This window comes from Anarrhichthys ocellatus, unplaced genomic scaffold, assembly GCF_004355925.1.
Source record: "Anarrhichthys ocellatus isolate YVR2014 unplaced genomic scaffold, GSC_Weel_1.0 scaffold39, whole genome shotgun sequence".
NCBI lineage: Eukaryota > Metazoa > Chordata > Actinopteri > Perciformes > Anarhichadidae > Anarrhichthys > Anarrhichthys ocellatus.
The window spans coordinates 2,339,212-2,359,124 of record NW_022280069.1 but is presented as its reverse complement, the minus strand read 5'-3'; the positions used below and the strand labels follow the sequence as shown (position 1 = coordinate 2,359,124).

Genomic DNA, 19,913 nt, shown 5'->3' with positions numbered 1-19,913 from the left:
AATGCTGCATGTTTAGAAGCAGGACATCGTCAGCCAGGTAATCTATCTCTTCTCTCCTCTCTTTATCGTGTTGTTGGTGTGTTTTGTTGAGTGCTCATAAAGTTTCTCGCCGGATTACTCGACTTTCTCAAGTAGTTTTTAATGAGAAAGAAAAGTAAAGGCATTTATAGAGGATATATGCATCTATTGTTGGGAACATATTACTCATCTTAAATGTAAGACAACATTAACAACTCACAGATTTAAACAATCAGCCAACCTAATAGTCGTAGAGATGGACGAAGCTGTAAACGGCACACACGCTGGAAAAACGTTGAAAGCCCTCTGAAATAGCTCTTCACCCGCCCACAGCCCAAACAACACTCGAGGCACCTCGAGTGCAGAAATCTGAATTCTGCAACATTTTTGTGAAAGATCACAGATTGTCCCCCCCCCAAAGGTCAAACATACCAACATTCACATTACAAATCATCCGTGTTCCCTTGAAGCCCTTTAGGCGACGGCTGCAGCTCGACATGACCAACAACACGCTCTATTTCTGCCCTGTTTTTTGTTATTTTAGGAGATTGACTTTGAGGGCTTCAAGGTCTTCATGCAGACGTTCCTGGAGAGCGAACTCCCCGAAGAGTTCTGTCAACACCTCTTCATGACGTTCAGCAACAAGGGACCCAGACCCAGTCCCTCATCTGCTGACAAACCCAGAGTCTCTGGTAAGTGTAGAGAGGAAGTCATCGCCATAACAAACCCTCGAGTTGTTAGCGCAGCGTGTTGGTGTTTTGTAGCTACTGATTACTGCTGTTGTTGCTAATGTGCAGCCAGTTTGTCACTTATTCCATGCTCTCGCAGCAGTGACTCATTCTTGATTTTTAATGACAGGACACTTTACTTTCTTTGCTGTGTTGAAGCAGAACCATTTCTGTGTATTTATCTGTTGTTGTTTTTTGTGCCATTAGATGATTACAGATTTCCTGCCAAGTTCAGCCCCGTGGCACACGATGTAGATCGTAGTCTAGCGGCTGCCAATTGTCTTGGCTGTGGTTCTGTTTGTTTTCAGCATTTGTACTAATATCTTGTTCTGGTGTGGTAGTGAGTCACCGGTACTAAAGGGAGAATGCTGCACCTTTGTTATGTCGACGTCTGATCTAAATGTACTCCAATAAATTCCTCAGTGCTAGCTTAACACAGAGAAAACTGATTTCTTCTGCTCGGGGAGCTCTACCTGCAGTGACTACATGTACCAGGATGCATTGCATTGAAGCCACTGACGGGCAGACAAAACGGATTGTGCCAAGTCGGCAAAGACTCTTTTATGCCTTCTTTTATGGTTGAGAATTACAATCCTGCAATTATTGAAAAGATCTTTAATAAAAGTACATAAAGAAATGCTTTTTATTTGAATAAGTTCGATATAATTAATACCCAAAACGTTCTGGCGCTGTCTGCCCTTTGACGTCACATTTCCAGTAACTCTGCTCATGTTTCGTAGCTTGAGACCGTGTCCCGGCCTTCATTCAATAGCCTTGAACAGAACAAGGAAGTTCCGTTTGTGAGAGAACGACAACCCAGAGATGTACAAGTGAAACAGTAGCCTTCGCCGTACTTCCTTGCATCCAACTACATCACCGTCACGTTAAATATGACGGTGTGCTGGATGCAGGAGAAACAACAGACTTTGTAAATGCACCTCAGAGACACGGAGAGCTTCAGCAACCCGCTGCAGACTTTTTTCACACAATATCCCGAACTCTGACAGACGGAGATGCGGTTAAAAATTGGCCAATTTTCCCTTGAAAGCTAAAATTCCCTGCACTGACACTCGGCTGCACTCTTCTTTGACTGCCTGATATCTCAGGTAAATAACAATAATAATGATAATATGGATAATAACCAGATTTTTACCTGTGATATGTTTTCAAATATCAGCATCCACTTGCTTGTGTTTTAAGCTGTAAGCGCTTCTTACACTTTGTCCAATGTCTCTGATGAAAGCTCGTATAATTAGCGCTCATATTAGCCTTTGCATGAATCACAGATGACTTTGGAATCCTCAAATAACTTCAAGTTGTTATGCCAAGCAGAGTGGAAATGAACGGCGCATGTGTCGTGATGAACAGATGTTGATTTCCCAAAAAAGCACACACACTGTAATAGAAATAATTGGATTGCCTTCTATTTCATTTTGCCTGCATTTACCCCCCGTGGTCACTACAGCAGAGTTGGTCCTGCACAGTAGATCAGACGAGTGTGTTATGAAATAGAGTAACGTTCCCCAGTGACTGGCAGCGTTCAGCGGCTGGAAATTGAAGACAACTCCCCACGGAGAGTGAGCTGAGGTTGCTACAGTAAGCGCAGCAGTGGGATTCCCACTCTGGCATAACTTCAAACAATAAAACCAAGTTGTTAACTTTCATTAAAGCAATAGTTGACATGCAGTTTAGCACTGAAACTATAATCTAGAGTCAGTTCATGATCATAGAGGCAAGTATCCATCAATTGCATCTTATAAGACAATTTGACTCAGTAAACTAGACTAAATTATTATTATGAACATTAAGAAATATTATAGTCTGATAGAACACTGACGTACAGAATACACCCTGATATTTGCTTTTTAAAATTTCAAAGCTTCCTATTCGTGAAAAAAAACAAGAAAGTACAAGAAATGTGCATATTTTCACAACAACTAAGAGAGCCAAATATTCTATACATTCATTGTAAATCTTACTAAACAGTTTAATATAAAGCTAAAAGCTGTAGTAGAGGAAAACGCGAGTGAGGACATCACCTCACGTGATGTGGCACGTGAGGAGCTGAATCCGTGCAGCCTGCTGTATGTGAGTGTTATTTAGGCCTCATTGATCCAGTTTTAACAGTAAGTCCTCCCATCCCCCCCGACACGGATAGAGGAACCGCTGTACACAACATTATTAAACGGTTTATTTCCCCTTAAAAGCTCTTTTAGAAGCGAGCAGCATCACTGCTTGTGTGAGAGGAGAGTTTATGGCTGCTAGCTGGACGTACACACTGACTTTATGAACAAATAGCAGCTGAGCTCTTTGCTGAGAGCACGGTGGTGAAGAATGAGCAGATTCACTAACGCTCCTTCAGTCTGTGGTTTCCATGCAGTCTTGTACAATCTCGTTAAATTAGAATTAAAGGGCCGAAGGCCCCGAAGGTGACAGTGGACGCGTCTCTTCTGATACACGTCATTTGATGCTCCTATGGCGCTCTGCCGGCATCTGATTAGAGAAGTCAACGCTACAGAACAAGCATGAAAAGATCAGTATTTCGGAATATTTTTTGGTATATTACAGATACCCCTTAATCGTTTAACTTTATTAAAATGATGAAGTTTAACTTGACAGTGTGAAACTGACATGGACGTATCACTCTGTTGGAGTTGTTGGGACTACAGAAACGATCCACTGTATAATGTTACAGAGTGAAGCTCTTCTTGCCTCATGAACAACCTTTCCATGTGTACAGACGGTGCGCAGGGAGAACACAAACCAGCCGAGAACACAATTCTATTTTTTGGTGATGGTCAAAAGCTTCGATGGCGAACTCAAGGCTTCAAAACAGAAGTCCACAAACCAATGGGTGGTGTCAAGACGACTAAGTCTACTTTTAAAGTCCCCTGTACATATATTACAGCCCCTCTCTGACTACAAACAGGACTTTATATTTGTTTGCCTTTTGGTGAACCGGGCACCGCCCACCAACGATCAATCCGACTGCACGACTAAAGCCGGGCCAGCAGGGTATCGAGCCGACATTAGAGACGTTGCGGAGGATGTTTTGACCTTTGGTCTTCGTCTCCCTACAGGCCTGAAGCTGATCAAAGGCAACTCGACCCCCGTGAGGACGGACGCCCTGCCCCCGCCTCTGGATACGGTGCAGCTGAAGGACATCGTGTGTTACCTCTCGCTGCTGGAGGGCGGGCGTCCTGAGGACAAGCTCGAGTGTGAGTGTGTCATCCCGGTGCACACGGGCCGTCTGTTCGTATACTGTATGACGAGCATTTTCAATATAGTGGTGTGCTGAAATTAGACAAGTCCTACCAGATCGAAATGCAAGAAAGACGAAAGATAAAATACACAACCGGCCAACTGAGACATCAGCAGGCTGAGTTAATGTCACCGGTCGAGTCGAACCTCAGTGGGTGGAAGGAAGTATTAGAAGCCAGTCTCAGTAATGTCAGAGTGACGCTCAGTGAAACAGACAAAGGGTAAGAGAGGACACACCACCAATCTTTGCTCTGCTGCTTTGTGGGAAAATGCAACATCAAGCCTCACTAAGGAGTTGAGCTTTCAGGTTCTAAACACGTGTATAGCCTTTAGCTGTAATCTAAGCTAAGACCTGCCACTGACTCACCTTTTGTTTTAAGTAAAACAATTCATTAAAAAAGAAAACGGGCTGGGGAAGGGGGCAAATATTCCATAAAAGAAATGTACGAGAAGAACAAATCACAAATTCTCTGAGATTAAAATCACAGATTTATGAGACTATATATATATTTTCTAAAGGAACCACATGACTTCACTTTGCCAGGTTGGATCGACCTCATCCCACCTCAGCCTGCAGTGGATGACCATCACGTTATAGTTCTCTGTAAAAAATAATGGGCTCTGGGACATTTGTTTATTTTTACTTTTTGGACAAAACAATTAAGAATTGAATCAAGAAAATGATCGTCAAATTAATCAAAAATGAAATATTTATGTGCAGCCATAGTCCTGATATTAGGCAATACTGGATGAAGTGGAGGCTGTGAGCAGTCTGTTCTTTTCTATATTAAGACACTTCCCAGTGTGTTGTGGCCACTAATCAGAGGAGAGTTGGTTTGTCGTCGGTTAGGTCGGTATGATCTGGTAATGCAGCATCCAGAAGAACTACTGTTGCTGTGGTTACCTGCAGTATGATGTAACTTTCACACTCGGTGAAAACACCCGTTTGACAGACGCAACTTTTTCCTCACGATACACTTCAGCACTGAAGTACTCGGATAGAAATACCACAGTGTAGAAATACTGCAGTATTCGTGACAAGTATAAGTCCTGCATTCACAGTTTTACTGTGAAAGGCTGTCATTTCTAAATTCAGTGCTTACATACTGTTAGTTCTGCCAGCACTGTTGCCATTGTTTGCAAGATTAGCATCGTTAGCTGCAAGCCGCCGGCTCAGCTGTCGCCATGTTGAGAACCATTTGGAGGCAATCCTTCAATCATGGATATGTTATGAACTATTATGTTCAGATGCCGAGTTAAAAAAAACTGAAACTGTAATTGATGTCCCCCAACTCACAACACTTCTGAGCCAAACGTGGCTATATAGGGCATAAAAGAATGACGGGATCAATAAAAAGTCAATAAAACATTTATATTTATTAATGTAATTATCTACGTTGAGCTTAGTTCTCCGCTGAGGTTCAACTCAGCCAAAGAGATTATTTCTGTTTCTTCCTGTTTATCCAAATAGAATTCTGTGTGCTAACATGACATGAGGACATCAGCCTGAACAAGCACACAACCGTAACAATACACTCATTATAATAGACAAACGGATACTAAAACATATATACAAAGTTGTATGATTGATATTCAGATTCAATCTAAATGTCTGCCAGGTCTGTCTGTGTGTCTCAGTCTGTTTGTGAGTTTTCTCTGGTGGATTTTGGTGGTTCGCAATAACATTCAATCAAACTGCATCTTTCTTGTCGTCTTATTCTTTCCCCCTGGTGAACATAATAACTGAAATGAGCTCTTTCAGCTCACAACCAAAGTTAGAACCTTTCAGTTTTCTTCTGAATTCAAAGGCGGAGCTTTTATTTTCAATCGATCATCACTATTTATTGTTTTTCGATCATTGCAGCTTCCCCATAAAGCTTCTCTAAAGACAAGACGCCTCGTGGTCGCACTTTAGCGACACGTCTTTCCGGGTCTCTTAATTGCGTTTATCTCATGATTTATTCACACGTTGCTTAATTGGTCATCAAAAGTTTTTTTCCTCTGTGTTGCTGTAATTCTCATCCATCTGCTGAATTATTGAGGAGAGTAGCACTCATTAAGCACAGGGATGGCTAAATAATTCAACCGATGGCGCCTGTGTGTGAGAGCGCATCATGGATGGAACTGTGGCTGATGTCCCATAGAGCTCTGCCTGCGTCCTCGACTCTCTCCGACTCACGCTGAGCCGCACGGTTGTTGTTTGTGAGGTGACGGCTCCCTCTGCTGGTTAGTCTGAGAACTGCTCTGGTTTCTGAGCTGACGGTTTTCTTTCATCAGGATCATCTGAAGCAGATTCGGACAATCCAGCACAGATGTGACACATTTATTATCTCTAAAGGAGCAAAACAAAACTAAAGCTGCAGGTTAATACCGTTATGTATCTTGCTCCAGTGCAGTTTCTCTTGTTTCAGGTATTTCTTTGAAATTACTGCATATTTAAAAAAAGAAAAACAAGAAAGTTGAATAAGGCAGAGTCGAGCACTGTTTCGTGTTATAAAAAACAGATACATTAATCGAAAATATAGAAAGTCTCACAAGGCGTCACCGCAAATAGAAATCTCACTGTAAAATAGCTTTAACGCGTTTAAGGAGGACGGTGTGTCACCGTTAAGCAGCCATAGCCCGTTTCAACAAATGTCTTGCACTTATATGTGATTTGATAAAGTTATTTAAAGCTTCCAAAACACCTTGAAAAATGTAAGGATGTGTGATTACAGAGAACTAATTAAATGGTGCGCAGTTAAGTTACATACAACAGAAATAAATATATAATGGATGAGGAGAAAAAAAGAGAAATTCACAACAGAAAGGTGGTAACAAATAAAGAGAAATAAACAAACGCATGAAACTCTTAAAGTTAAATAGAGATCTGGTCAAAATCAGTAGTTCACTGTACTAACATATATTTAGGTATTTAACTTTAAAGATAATAAAAATGTATTTGGTTTTCAGTGGTTTTCAACATAAAAAGTTCACTAAAGTATCTTTTTGAAAACACGTGCGCAGTAGAGAAAAGAGCAAACACAATCCAGTCTTTCACCCAAGAGACCGTTGCTGTTGCCCCATGTGAACGGAGAAGTCGGCGTTGATTTACTTGTCACGTAACTGCAGTACTTAAGTAACTTTAAGTAACTTAAACCTAACCAAGTAGTTGTGTTGCCTCAACCTAACTAAGTTGTTTCCTGTGAAGATGGAAGTTTATTCTGAAAAGACTGTATGCCTGTTAAGAGCGGATATTGACTCATGTTGCCGTCAATATGCAGATATGGCAAAACGTTTTTTTAATCAAAGTTACAAACTGTAGCTTTAATGGATCCAGAGTTTTTATTTATCTTTCGTGAGAACCATCCCAGAGGAAACTCTGTCCAACCCCTTTGTACTGCAGGCAGAATTTACCAACACTTCTCATCATCTTTAGCATTTTATTACCTCTTTGGGTCACCACAAGCACCACCTCGTGACACCACCAGCCTCCACCCAACACCCAACGCCGGACACCAGCAGCACTTCCCCTCCCTTCCCCCCCCCCTCCAACAGGTCACACCCCCTTCAGGAAACTGGCACTTAGCTCCTCGTTAGTGGGTTGACGAACCGCCATCTGACGTCAGCTCCTCATGATGTCGGCAGCACCCGCCGTCTGCTACACCTCGACCGCACTCGCATGGAAGCCGGGGGTGGAGGGTGCAGGGTGGAGGGTGGTGTTGGGTAAGAGCGCCTCTAAGTGTAGATATTAGCATTGAAATGATCTGCAGCCAGGTCATGTTGTTGTTGTTGTCACGACTCTGTGACGTTCAGACACATCACCGAGACGTCACGCCAAGAGCCAATCACGGGCCTCGATGTGGGAGCTGTGTTTCCATGGTGACACGTTCGAGTGGTAATTGGGGGACACTTAAATTTGCAGCATTTCAGATGCGTACAACTGCAGAGATCTGGGTTTTTGTAAAGGAAATAAAAGCTGTTTTATGGCGCTGCGTGCCGCGGCTTCACCTGCCAATGCCTGCTTTTAATGTTCACTTGAAGCACTGACATTTCTGTGTTTTGTCTCCACAGTTATGTTTCGCCTCTATGACACTGATGGAAACGGGTCTTTGGACAGCTCGGTAAATATTTCTCCTCTTTAAGAACAACCTTCGCCTGAAGTTCAATCAATCAATCAGACTCAGGGTCCACATAAGACAAATACATAAAAAGACATACAAGAACAATAAAAGTTGTTCAAAAGGGCAACAATTTTCACTGAATGCATCCCTAAATATGTTGGCGTTTTTACTAATGTATTTATTTTATTACTAGAGAGACAACTTGTCCGTTTTTAAAATGTCTATTAAAATCAGTAGCATCAGAAGCAAAACAGCTGGAGACACAAAGTATGAGAGGTTACACTCTCCTTTCTAACGAGCTATTATTATTATTATTCTTATTGGCTGATTTATATCTTGATTAATCAATTAATAGTTTGAATTTGAAATGTCAGAAATCAGTGAAAAATGCCCATAAAATGTTTATTCTAACGCAGTCAAAACCAAAAGACATAAAATGTATTATCACAAGTGAGGAGCTCAAACTTTTGTTTGGCCCACCCCCCCAGTACATTTACTTTGTTTTTATTCTTTTTCAAATTAGGAGACAATGAGGGAAAAGACAAATGATGAGACAAACAATGACAATAATATTCATTGTAATGAGGATTAAAACAGTAATTTAAAAAAAGGAGAAAGGAGGGGCGAATAAGCCGGCCACGTTGATGACATATAAACAAACAGGCAACAGAGAAGCCCTCCCGAGTGTAAAAGGACCCAGATATGCAAACAGACAAATAACAACAACAGAAGAGGAAAATAACAAAATCAACTATTGACACGATAAATCAATCTATTTAATTCTTCTCTGTGTTTCTGTACTTTCATTCAGCACATTATAGCTGTTATAATATCATATTTAATTATTACCCATTATTTTATATTATATTTAGGATACTTCAGCTGGCCACAAATCATAGAAAATATATTGTTCTCTTCACTTCTTTACATTTATTTAACTTTTAGTTCTTGTCTAACATTTTATAGGTTAAACATCAGATACATTTATTAAATATATAAACTCTAGTTATTGATTAAGTTACTCAGTATATAAACTTTAACATTAAAATGCTGCTCAGTAGCTACAGTAAAAAATAGTAAAGTACGATAAATATAGCCGTGTTTTGTATAGTGAGTACTTGTATATTAGATGCTATGTACTCTTTGTACTCTTAAGTACGTTAGGAGTAAATAATGCAAACATATAATCAGTTTGCTTCCATTATCTCCATGTTGTACATCAACATTGGTACAAATACATGAATGAATGGATGACGGGAAAGAGAAAAGTCTGGCCTGGCGTATATTTTATGAATGAAAGCGCGTCAGTGCTTTTGAGTACATGTATAGAAAGTGTGTAGGAGGGTTAGGGTTAAGTGGGTGGAGGGGTTTTGTAATGTATCCCATTATTGCCCGGGATGGGGAGCGTAATGAAAAGAGGAGGAAGAGCATCCCAAAAAAAAGAGGGATATTGATTGAATGTGTTCAGATTTGAGAAAATATTAAAACAACAAGAAGTATTTTTTATGTGTGGACTCTTGATTTCCACTCAACATCTTAAAGAAGTCCAAAGTGCATCATAGTGATTCACTACCACACTAGATAATAATACCCCCCCCCAAAAGAAAGTCAACCATTGTAATTAAAGCATCAGCCTCGGAGCTCTTCCCACGCTGCCTTTGTTTTTCTCAGAAAACCTCTTCTGTGCGGAACAATGACATTTCCAACCTGCTATTACATGTCGTTCATGAGTCTATTCACGCCAAGGCCACTTAGCAGCATCGACTTGTAAGGCTGCAATACACGGAAAAGGTAAATACAGTATTTTTTGGGGGCCTGTGATTGACTTGTCTGTGGTCTCACCGCAGGAGCTGGAGCACATTATCTCCCAGATGATGCACGTAGCCGAGTACCTGGAATGGGACGTGACTGAGCTGAAACCAGTAAGAGACATTTCACCCAGTTAACAGGAGTCAGTGATGGTGTGAGTTTAAACCTCTTAGCTGGTTAGCAGACACTTCGTCAGCTTGCTGAGAGCTGTTTTTCTTCCACAACAATGATTTTGTGACTGAACTTTAACACTAAATAATGACTGTAAAAAAAATTAAAGACAAGCCTGAAAATACACTCTACACTAGTTTAATATCATTTGCAGTATACAGATTTTCTCTCAACCCCACAGGGAGCAAATTATTCCAATTTACTACTTCTATGAAAACCAGACTTGTCCTCCTCTTGTCTCTGGACTTACTGTCTCCGTTCACGCTGCAGATCCTCCAGGACATGATGCAGGAGATCGACTACAACCACGACGGCACGGTGTCGCTGGAGGAGTGGATCCAGGGAGGCATGACCACCATCCCGCTGCTGGTGCTGCTGGGCCTGGAGACGGTGAGTCCACAGAGAGACCGCTTCCATTTGACAGGTGACGCCGGTCGCATGCTAACGGCGTGCAGCAGCTTCCATCAGTTTTAGCCATTTTACAAAAATGTAACCGTATCAAAAGTGTATTAATACGACTGTGAGTCTACAGCCGTGCTAGAAACCGTCCTGTTGTGAGAAAAGGTGTTGGCATTGTACGTTTCTGCAAATCACAGGATACGTTGAATGTTTCTGTAAATATGAACTTTCATGAATACATTTAATATCAGCCACATATCACATCTGCAGAAACGCACAATGTCACGAGGTAAACGTTGAGCAACGAGTTGTTCGGTTTAGTACCGAGTAGTTTTGTTCGGCAACAAAACTACTCGGTACTGGTTAGAAAAAAAGATTGTGTTTTTTGTTGATTTAAAGATGAAACAACGTAATCTAATAACCGTACTAAGGTAAATAAAGAACAGCTGCCCTTAGTGGACTTTTCTACATGACAATACAAGCATTCATTTAACGTTTACTTTTGGTTTCACACGGGACGAGAACTGTGGTCTCCTGGGTGAAAGTCCTGTGTTTGTTTGATGTTTTTTGCAACAAAGGCTGATGGGAAATGTCATTGCAGGTATTTAACCAAAGTATTAATAAGAAAAAAAAAAATTGACCCGATGATGAGGCTGGATGAAAAAGTCAGCAGATCACTCAAGTTCTTACAATTCCTCCTGACCAGAGCTCGAGTGTGTGAGAGCCAAGTTTCATGGGAATCCATTCAGTAGTCGAGACATTTCACTCAAAACCCCAAATGTGAAAAAAGAAGTCAACGTTGATTATTTTTTGCGTAACTTCCGTACATAAGTAACACTACCTCGTAGCTATTGTTACCCAACCCACTTTTCCTAAACTGAGTAGTTTCCTGTGAAGACGGAGGTTTATTTTGAAAAGACTGTGTGTGTAATGAGCTGGTAATTGACACGTGTTGCTGGACGTCTGTGGTAGAATACACAAAGAAAGATAAGACGGAAACCTGCAAACTTTAGCCTGAGATGAAACTAATCACAAAGCCATTCACTCTGTTCAAAACAGCAAGAGATTCTAAGGCGTCCATCTCAAAAACATTCACACCGTTAGTGCATAAAATACAAGCAAACACACGATCGGTGAAAAGCTGCGGTTATCCGAATGTCCTCTGTCTCCTGTCTGTCCTCTAGCCCATAACCTTTATGATCAACACATCCTAAACACATGGACTTTCACTGACGTATTGTTTAACAATGACCAATCACACAACACATGTAAATTAGCAAATTCATTATGTAGGTTTGGTGGCATGACTGTCGTTAGAGGTCTGAAGCTCCCCTGATGATGTTCGTGTGACTGTCTTGAGGGAGAACAGTTCAGTTCCTTTAAGTATTTGGGCAAATATCACACGGAGGGGTGTACTGTACCAAGCTTTTCAACATGTGTTTTAAAGGTGACGCTCAGTCAACCTGATGTGGTTAAATGTTCCGTTCCTTTCCGTTCATAAGAACCTGACACTTCTTGCTATTTTAGAACAGGTGTTTAAGAGTGTGTCTGCGCAGCTTTCGGTTCATCAGGCTTTCAGAGAAACAGAGAACTCTTCTCGCATCTTTGAAGTGTAAATTGGCTTTATCTCTCAGCTCTTTTTTTTTTTTTACTTTACTTCAAGTCGTTCCTGCAGAGATGATTATGCTAATCGCTTTAAAGTCACAGGAGTTGTTCATACATCTAACCTCTAATTGCTTCACTGTCAATTGCTGGAGTTCATAGTGTCAGCTAAACTCAGAGAATCTGAAATGTGTAGTTTTTTTCCTTCTGGGCCGTGCTACTGCTGTTGAAGATCTGAAAAAGGACTAGAAGCAGTGAATATATTCCTCATCATTACTAATCCATTTACTGCAATGCATAATTGATCTGCTAACAGCTCACACACTCTCCCCAGCAGTTCCCTGACAACATCTGTACACATGTGCTGCTGTTTTCCTGTGATCAGTTCTGCCTTCAGCTCATAGTTCCTCCACTAGATGGAACCATTTGACCAGCTTCAGCAGAAATTCCTCCCTAGGTGTCGTTTCTTTTATGAATGAATATTACCACTAAGGGAAGGCAGCAAAACTTCCTCCCAGTCGGAAGAACTGGAAAAAATACAACAGTGAGACACTCATCGAGCTAACTGACAAATAAATGAGTGAAATGATCAGCTGATGATTCTCCTGTCCGAATATAAAACGATGCAGTGACGCAGTGAATCGTTCAATCAAGTCGTATGTTTTGTGTGTCTGCAGAATGTCAAAGATGACGGGCAACACGTGTGGCGACTGAAGCACTTCAACAAGCCGGCCTACTGTAACCTGTGTCTCAACATGCTGATCGGACTCGGGAAGCAGGGACTCTGCTGCTCCTGTGAGTTCATTCACTCACCGCTCAGGGTTCGACGGACGCATTGATTTGAACAGACGACGCACGCACGCAGTAAACTCGGCCGGCGTCGTCTCCAGTGACACATTTGCTGAACAAGCTGTTGTTTTTTTAAAAGCCTAAAGCTAGAAGTGTGTTGAGTTATCTTCCATTTCAATTGAACTTTTGATGATGGTGTCTAGAAGCTAGTTCAGTCCTGTTTTTATCAACTTTGAATGTTTTCAAAAATGAGATCGTTGCTATCGTCCTCTGTCAAAAATATGAGACGATTTTACGTGTGTAAAGAATGAAGCACATTCACGCCTTCAGGTTCTACAAAACGCTTCAGCAAGACCGTGAACTAGGTCAATCAGCAGAGATCATACAAGCCTTGTTTTAAACAGTTAACTTCAGGAATGGTTTCAAGGTTCTGCTCATTACTTTTAAGTGCTAAATGGTCCCCCCCCCACCCACCATAAAGTAAAGGAGACTAGGATTTTGCTTTGAGGGCCCTAACACTCTGGAATATTCTTCCTGTTGGGATTCGTCTCGCGACCTCGTTGGTTTCTTTTAAATCGCTTCTTAAAACTCATTTTTATGAACCTCTTCTTTATGTTTCTTGTTGTTTTGTAGCGTATTTGTGACGAGCTTTGCAACCCTGTTTCTGAAAGAGGCTTTATAAATATAGTTTCTCTGTGTTGCCTTGTTATGAATGTTACTCTGGAGCCAAATTTACGCGAAAATAGTGGCGTCTTATTTCTTACTTGGCCTTTTTAAAAGAGGTTTAAGTCTGAGTTTCCAGCGTCAAATAATGGCTTCTTCAACTAAAAAAAACGAGACAATTAACAAAAGAAACTTTATTCTATATAATTCTGATCTCATTACTCACTGGCTTTTTTTTTTTCTATAGTGCATCCAACGCTACACCCTCCACAGGAGCTGTTTTCACAAACATTACTCAAACCCTGGTGTAAAGCACTTATAGCACTGTTGTTTTTTCTCCTTTCCTCTGTGTTCCGTCTTCTCCTAGTTGAAAGTCTTAAATTAAAATGTTTTTTTCTTTCTTTCTTTCCCCCCAGTCTGCAAGTACACAGTCCACGAGCGCTGCGTGGCTCGCGCTCCGCCGTCTTGCATCAAAACATATGTCAAGTCCAAGAAAAACACAGAGGTGCGTCCAATTGGAGTGCTTAGCAGTCGGCACGCTTGGATCCGCGCTGCTCCACGGGGCTCAGGATGAGGGCCTGTCTTCTTCTACTGGAATTTAAACATCTCAATCTGCTACTAAGCATTGCTAATCACCAGGACAAGCCTGCTTTAAAAGACACAGAGCCTCGTTTGTTGGGCCTTTCTGGCTCTCTGCTGTGCTTTTTTCTCTCTCCGTCTTGCTTTCTTTAATTGTTGTGTCACTTGTGCCTTTGTATACATCTTGTTTTTCTGCACCATGTCTCTTTTCTCACCTCTCTCCCTCTCTCTCCGCAGGTAATGCACCATTTCTGGGTGGAAGGGAACTGCCCCACCAAGTGTGACAAGTGTCACAAAACCATCAAGTGTTACCAGGGCCTGACTGGGCTCCACTGTGTGTGGTGTCAAATCACGGTAAGCCGCCACCTGAGGAGAGGCAGCTCACCTCCTCATTATATTCCCACTGCTTCTTGTTTTTTTTAGGGTTTCGATTTTAGCACCTCGGATGCCTCACAAGTCATCCCACCAATTTACACCCTGAAAACACTTGTTTGTGGCTGCAAGTTAATAGAAATGAAAACCGAAGCAATGACACGTGTAACGCAAATAAATCTTCGAGCATGTACCTGTAAGTGTACAACTTTAGCATGTGTGTGTTTGTGACGCAAGCTGGCTGCTAACTAACGGCTGCGACCTCCTCCAGCTCCATAACAAGTGTGCCTCCCACGTGAAACCCGAGTGTGACTGCGGACCCCTGAAGGATCACATCCTGCCCCCCAACTCCATCTGCCCCGTGGTCCTGGTAAGACTTGTCTCCTCTCTGGCCAGCGGCCCTCGTGGCTGACGGAGTCTAACCTTGTTTGACACCGTGTTACCTGAGGATGCAATCATCAGCCTCCGTTCTCCCACTGAGATCTGAAATGGCAAAGCTTTATTATTTGTTTTTTTTATTTCCCGAGATTATTACCAAAAATGGTGCACGTCTATTTCAGGGGAAAAGACTCTTTCTAAAATCTAGATTATCCTCGTGTAATCATTTTGACTTCTGTTGATGGAAACTCAAACCACCGTCTCTGAACTTTACAACGTTGCAACCAGAACCAGATTAATAAAGTGATGACCTCATACAACAAAGTGATTTATTTTCCTTTTCCTCAGATGTTTCAGAGCTTTGTGTCAGGAAGATACTAAATCATTTGTTTATTATTTATTGATTTATTAGCTAAAATTCATGAACTAAAATGTCAACATTTTGACCTCAGTGTCCACGGCCCTGATTACAACAACAAATACGGCGACAGGCTTAGACGATTGTCACAAAGAAACGTGAATAAAATACAGAGAAGAAGCTCGTATTTAAGTTTTCAGACTTAAATGAAGTAAAACCGGGAAAAAAAGGTTATTTTTTTCAAAAGTGCCATTCCTTTCTTTAAATTTGTGTAATAAATCATTTTGTAAGAGTTGAAGTCTTTAGTTGTGGAAATCACCTCATTGACGGATCCGCTGTTCGACCCTCAGGAGAGACAGTCGACGCTGAGGAAGGACTCCCGGGCCAGCCAGCCGAGCAGAGCGAAGATGCAGAGAGCCAACTCCGTCACAGTGGACGGCCAAGGGCTGCAGGTGAGTCTGATGCTACCTCTGTGTTCTATTCTCCTGCTTACATTTCAATATAATATACCTTCGTCACACCGCACTGCTCCGGCGTAAAACACACGGATCACTTAAGTTCCATCCAACCAATATTGATCTAAAGCTTTCCTTTCATAATACTACTGTTCAGTGATAATAAGGTTACACTATGGTGGGAAAGAATTGGATATGAGAACCACCTTTTAAGATTTTTCCAAAACATTTAGATGTAAAATCGAATGCACATTTCAGCCTGGACTTATTCCACCAGATATGTATTTATCTACTGTCGGAACAAGTTGTAAAATGAGTCACAACTTCAGTAGTAAGCCATCCTGAGGAAGTAAACTTTGTCTTCATAGCGCCTTTCAAAAACAGAGGTTCAATGAGGGCCAAACGTTAAAAAGAAAATAGAAAACAGTAAAAAAAAATAATGCGTCTCTGACTCCGCTGATGTGATCAGAGCAGGAGATAGTCCCTAAAACATTAAAAAAAAACAGCCTGAACTTTTGCCAATATCTGATCTGATCTGAGGCATCTTGGTGCAGAATAAAATGGTTTAAAAGTTATGAAAATAATCAGAAATTTAAATTTAAAACCAACGCACAGGACTGGGCATATTTGTTGAGAGGCCTCTCTGCTGCAGTCTGCACCAATTGTAAAGCAGCAGCCTCTAGTATTTGTATTCATGTTGAAATGAGCCTCTGCAGTTGGTCACATGACGGGACTGCTGGTAATCGGTATCATACAGCAGAGCCCAGTCCGCTCAGATCCCCTCTCATATCTGTCAGCCAGCACGCTGTCTGTGGCGACTGCTCGTCTGCTCGTGGCTGGGAGAGAAATCTGATGAATCATATCCCGGGCACATCCATCTAATGCCGCTCGCTGGCTAACCAGCGTAATAATCAAGATTATTATTTATAATTACAGGAAGTAATGGATCACTCCGGACAGGACGGGGGAGCTCATTAATTCACCCTCGGCCTGCTGGGATAGCAGACAGGGGGAGTTAAGCGCTTCATCTGTGTCAGGGAGAGCACTGGGCGAGTTGTCGCACGAAGGGGCCGATTCAAACGTGGGCGCCGCCGGATTAGAGCTTCGTTTGTGTGGCGCTCTGTGAGTCCGGCCTCCGGCACCGCCGCGTTTTTTTCTGTCCGTCCAAAAAAAAAAAAAACACCCCATCCCACGTCACATGAGACAAACTGCCCTGCCAATTAGGAAGCGGTGACAAATGACTATTACGACTGAATTGTGAATCATGATTTATCAGGTTGAGAGTATTGATTGGCTGAGAGATGGATGGGTTGTTTTACTGAACTGTACGTCTGCTCACTGAAACCTGCATCCGATATCATTTGCCATCATAACTTCTGATAAAAACCTTCATTTCTGCTACATTTCGGGTCAAAACTGGAGCAAATGCACAACATTTAGTTAGTGTGCTATATTTTGCATGCAGTATTCTATATTTTTATTATTATTCATTTTCGTCACAAAAACAAACAAGAACTGTGATATCTTCTTCCTCTGTCACATTTGATAAACACTACAGTGCCCAGCTGTTGTAAGAAATATCAGCCTTTTTTAATTTAAACTAAATATATTGTGAGCTGTTGTTACAGATGTGTACCTTCAGGAAGACTGACTGCGGCTGAGCACCACAGACATAGTAGGGAAAGTATTGACATATGGACTAATACATTGCTTTTTAAAAATCTTTTTATAGGATTCTTTGAATATACTTCTTCAGCTAATCAGAAAAAGAACATTTATGGGATTTATTTTCAAAATTTTTACTGTAGAAATACATTTTTTTGAGGACTATTATCACTGTTCTCCTTTTCATAATTAGATATTATAATTAACACAAGATTAGATTTGGACTCGGGCACAGAACATGTTGAGCGCCCACACTTTGCCGTACATCTTGGTACCACTCGTGCATCCATGAAACAGGAAAGCTATGAAACGAATCGGATGACTGGCACTGCTTGGAAGTGCTGCGTAGACTCGATATGAAAAAAAAAACCAACAACGTCTGAGGGATATGGCTTGAAAGTGAATTCCTGTGAAGCATCCTGCAGTCTCCAAACACCAACGGTTTGTTTTGACATCTCCCATTCAGATCACAACAATAGAGGGCACTCATCCTCTGCTAGTGTTTGTCAATCCAAAGAGCGGGGGGAAGCAGGGAGAGAGGTAAGTACACAATCTGTCTCAACATGCTACAAGAGGCCTCTGAAGCTCCGCTCCTCCATCGCAGAGGGAAGGAGGCGGCGCGGCCTCTGGCTGCCAAGTGCCTCGGGCTGACTTAGTCGAATAAAAACCACGAGGACGTCAACCCTGGAAGCGCCGACCGCCTTCACCGCCGGCTCTCCGCAGACACCCTCCTCGCTGTCGCATCAGGGCCGGGCCCCCTTCTTTAACCCAGGGCTAATTGGGTTATTACTGAAACATATTCATTCGCTCCTTATTACGCCGGCCCCTCATTTGTTTAAATTATGAGATCAAAATATGACTTCAGCCAGTTGATGTAATGAAATTGAAATTAAAATGAATTAGTCTTTCTAATGGTTTCTCCTCAAGGGTATGTCTTTGGGTATGTCCCACCCTGCTGCCCAGTCCGCTGCCTTGTCCCGCTCTGATTGGACGCCGGCCCTTACAGGACAGAATCTGACACTAAATCCACTTCAAAGCGTTATGTGTGATTTAGTTGTTTTTTTTAGTTTTTGAATGTTTGCGTTTGTGACTTTCTGTTTGTTGTCTTGACTTTTATTCTGATCTCTCTGCATATTCACTCCTGCAGGATTTACAGAAAATTCCAGTATCTTCTGAACCCGAGGCAAGTGTACAACCTGGCCAAGAATGGACCCATGCCAGGGTACGTCGTGTTTCTAGATAAACATCACTTACAGCAAAGATTTAGTAAGCAATAGGTGCAAATATACACATTAAAGCAGTACATCTTGCTGTTATCATTCCTCCTGTTCATACTGGCCATAAGCAGTGGTGGAGGAAGTACTCATGTCTAAAAGTAGAAGTAGCAATACTGCTCTAAAAATACAGTGTGTAGCATTTCTGGGGCTCTTTTAGCAGAATTAGCCACCGCGTTACTTCTGTTGCTTTTATACCAGTAAGGATGTTCTTTGAGTGCGACGAACAGTTACTACTGTTTTACATTTAGTTGGTTGCATTCTGCAACGTCACCACTAGATGCCACCAAATCCTACACACTGTCCCTTTAAGGAAAAGTGTGAACTTTTGTTTATAACTAAAATGTTTTTATTATAAGTTAAATAAGATATTAGATGTAATATATCAATGAATTGGTGCATGAAACTACATGGAGAGAACAAAACATGTTGTTGTTAACACACTTCTAAAATACATTTTTGCTTTATATGGTTTATTTTATTTATTTAAATTAAAAAAACACAAAACGGAGAATAAAGGCCCTGCAAAAGAAAATGTATATTGGTGCATCATTTTTTAGGCAGCAAATGTATTAATTACTCTAGAGAAATGTAGTGTCAAGATTATACATTAATCTTCCAATATGTTTTTAAAACCCTAATTATGACGTCAACAGTCGTAAACATCAAAACAGAAATAAGCGAAGAAAGACAAATCATACCGTATCAGCTAATGATCTTCTGTTTACAAACAGGCCGCTCACATATAATAATAACCTCCATCACATGCAAGAGAGGGCCTTTAATATTAGACCCTTCGCTCGCTTCCCTCACGCGGCGCCGACACAAATGAGGTGGGCTCACTCGTAAGCAGTCCTGGAGACGACGGTATCATGCTGTAGCCTGGCTCCATATGCATAAGCCTGCATGTGAACGGAGAGCGGGTGACACCGATGACTGACGGATGGAGACGGGGTGACACTCTCACCGTCCCACATGTGTTCACGCATACAGACGAGCAGCTCACCGCGGGCTGTAGGTGCGGGCGGCGTCGGGCTTCCTATGGTTCACATCTGTGATTAAGAAAATGAATGGATCATTTACATGCATAAGGCTCCCTCACCACTTTGGCGGTACACAACATACAGGACCGCCTCTCCGCCGTGCCGCCACGTTGTTTGGCTTTGATTAGATCTGAAACACAGGCTCTTTGTGGCTTATAAAAAATAAATACACAGCGGCACACAACCTCCTCCAAGGGGTTGTTTCCCCCCCCCCCCCCCCCCCCCCCCCCCCCCCCCCCCCCCCCC

General features: G+C 41.8%; 1 protein-coding gene across 2 annotated transcripts in view; it reads left to right on the top strand.

Annotated features, from left to right (window-relative positions):
* dgkb (diacylglycerol kinase, beta) overlaps positions 1-19,913 on the top strand; it is a 64,550-nt gene that overhangs the window by 9,295 nt on the left and 35,342 nt on the right. The window contains exons 4-16 of one of the 2 annotated variants that reach the window (XM_031867530.1): positions 17-37; positions 563-710; positions 3,827-3,964; positions 8,061-8,110; positions 9,958-10,032; positions 10,361-10,480; positions 12,769-12,886; positions 13,960-14,048; positions 14,360-14,476; positions 14,766-14,864; positions 15,581-15,682; positions 17,817-17,890; positions 18,498-18,572. In XM_031867530.1, the coding sequence (XP_031723390.1) occupies positions 17-37; positions 563-710; positions 3,827-3,964; positions 8,061-8,110; positions 9,958-10,032; positions 10,361-10,480; positions 12,769-12,886; positions 13,960-14,048; positions 14,360-14,476; positions 14,766-14,864; positions 15,581-15,682; positions 17,817-17,890; positions 18,498-18,572 (1,226 nt within the window). The remainder of the gene's footprint in view (positions 1-16; positions 38-562; positions 711-3,826; positions 3,965-8,060; positions 8,111-9,957; positions 10,033-10,360; positions 10,481-12,768; positions 12,887-13,959; positions 14,049-14,359; positions 14,477-14,765; positions 14,865-15,580; positions 15,683-17,816; positions 17,891-18,497; positions 18,573-19,913) is intronic. The other variant, XM_031867531.1, reaches the window with a different exon arrangement.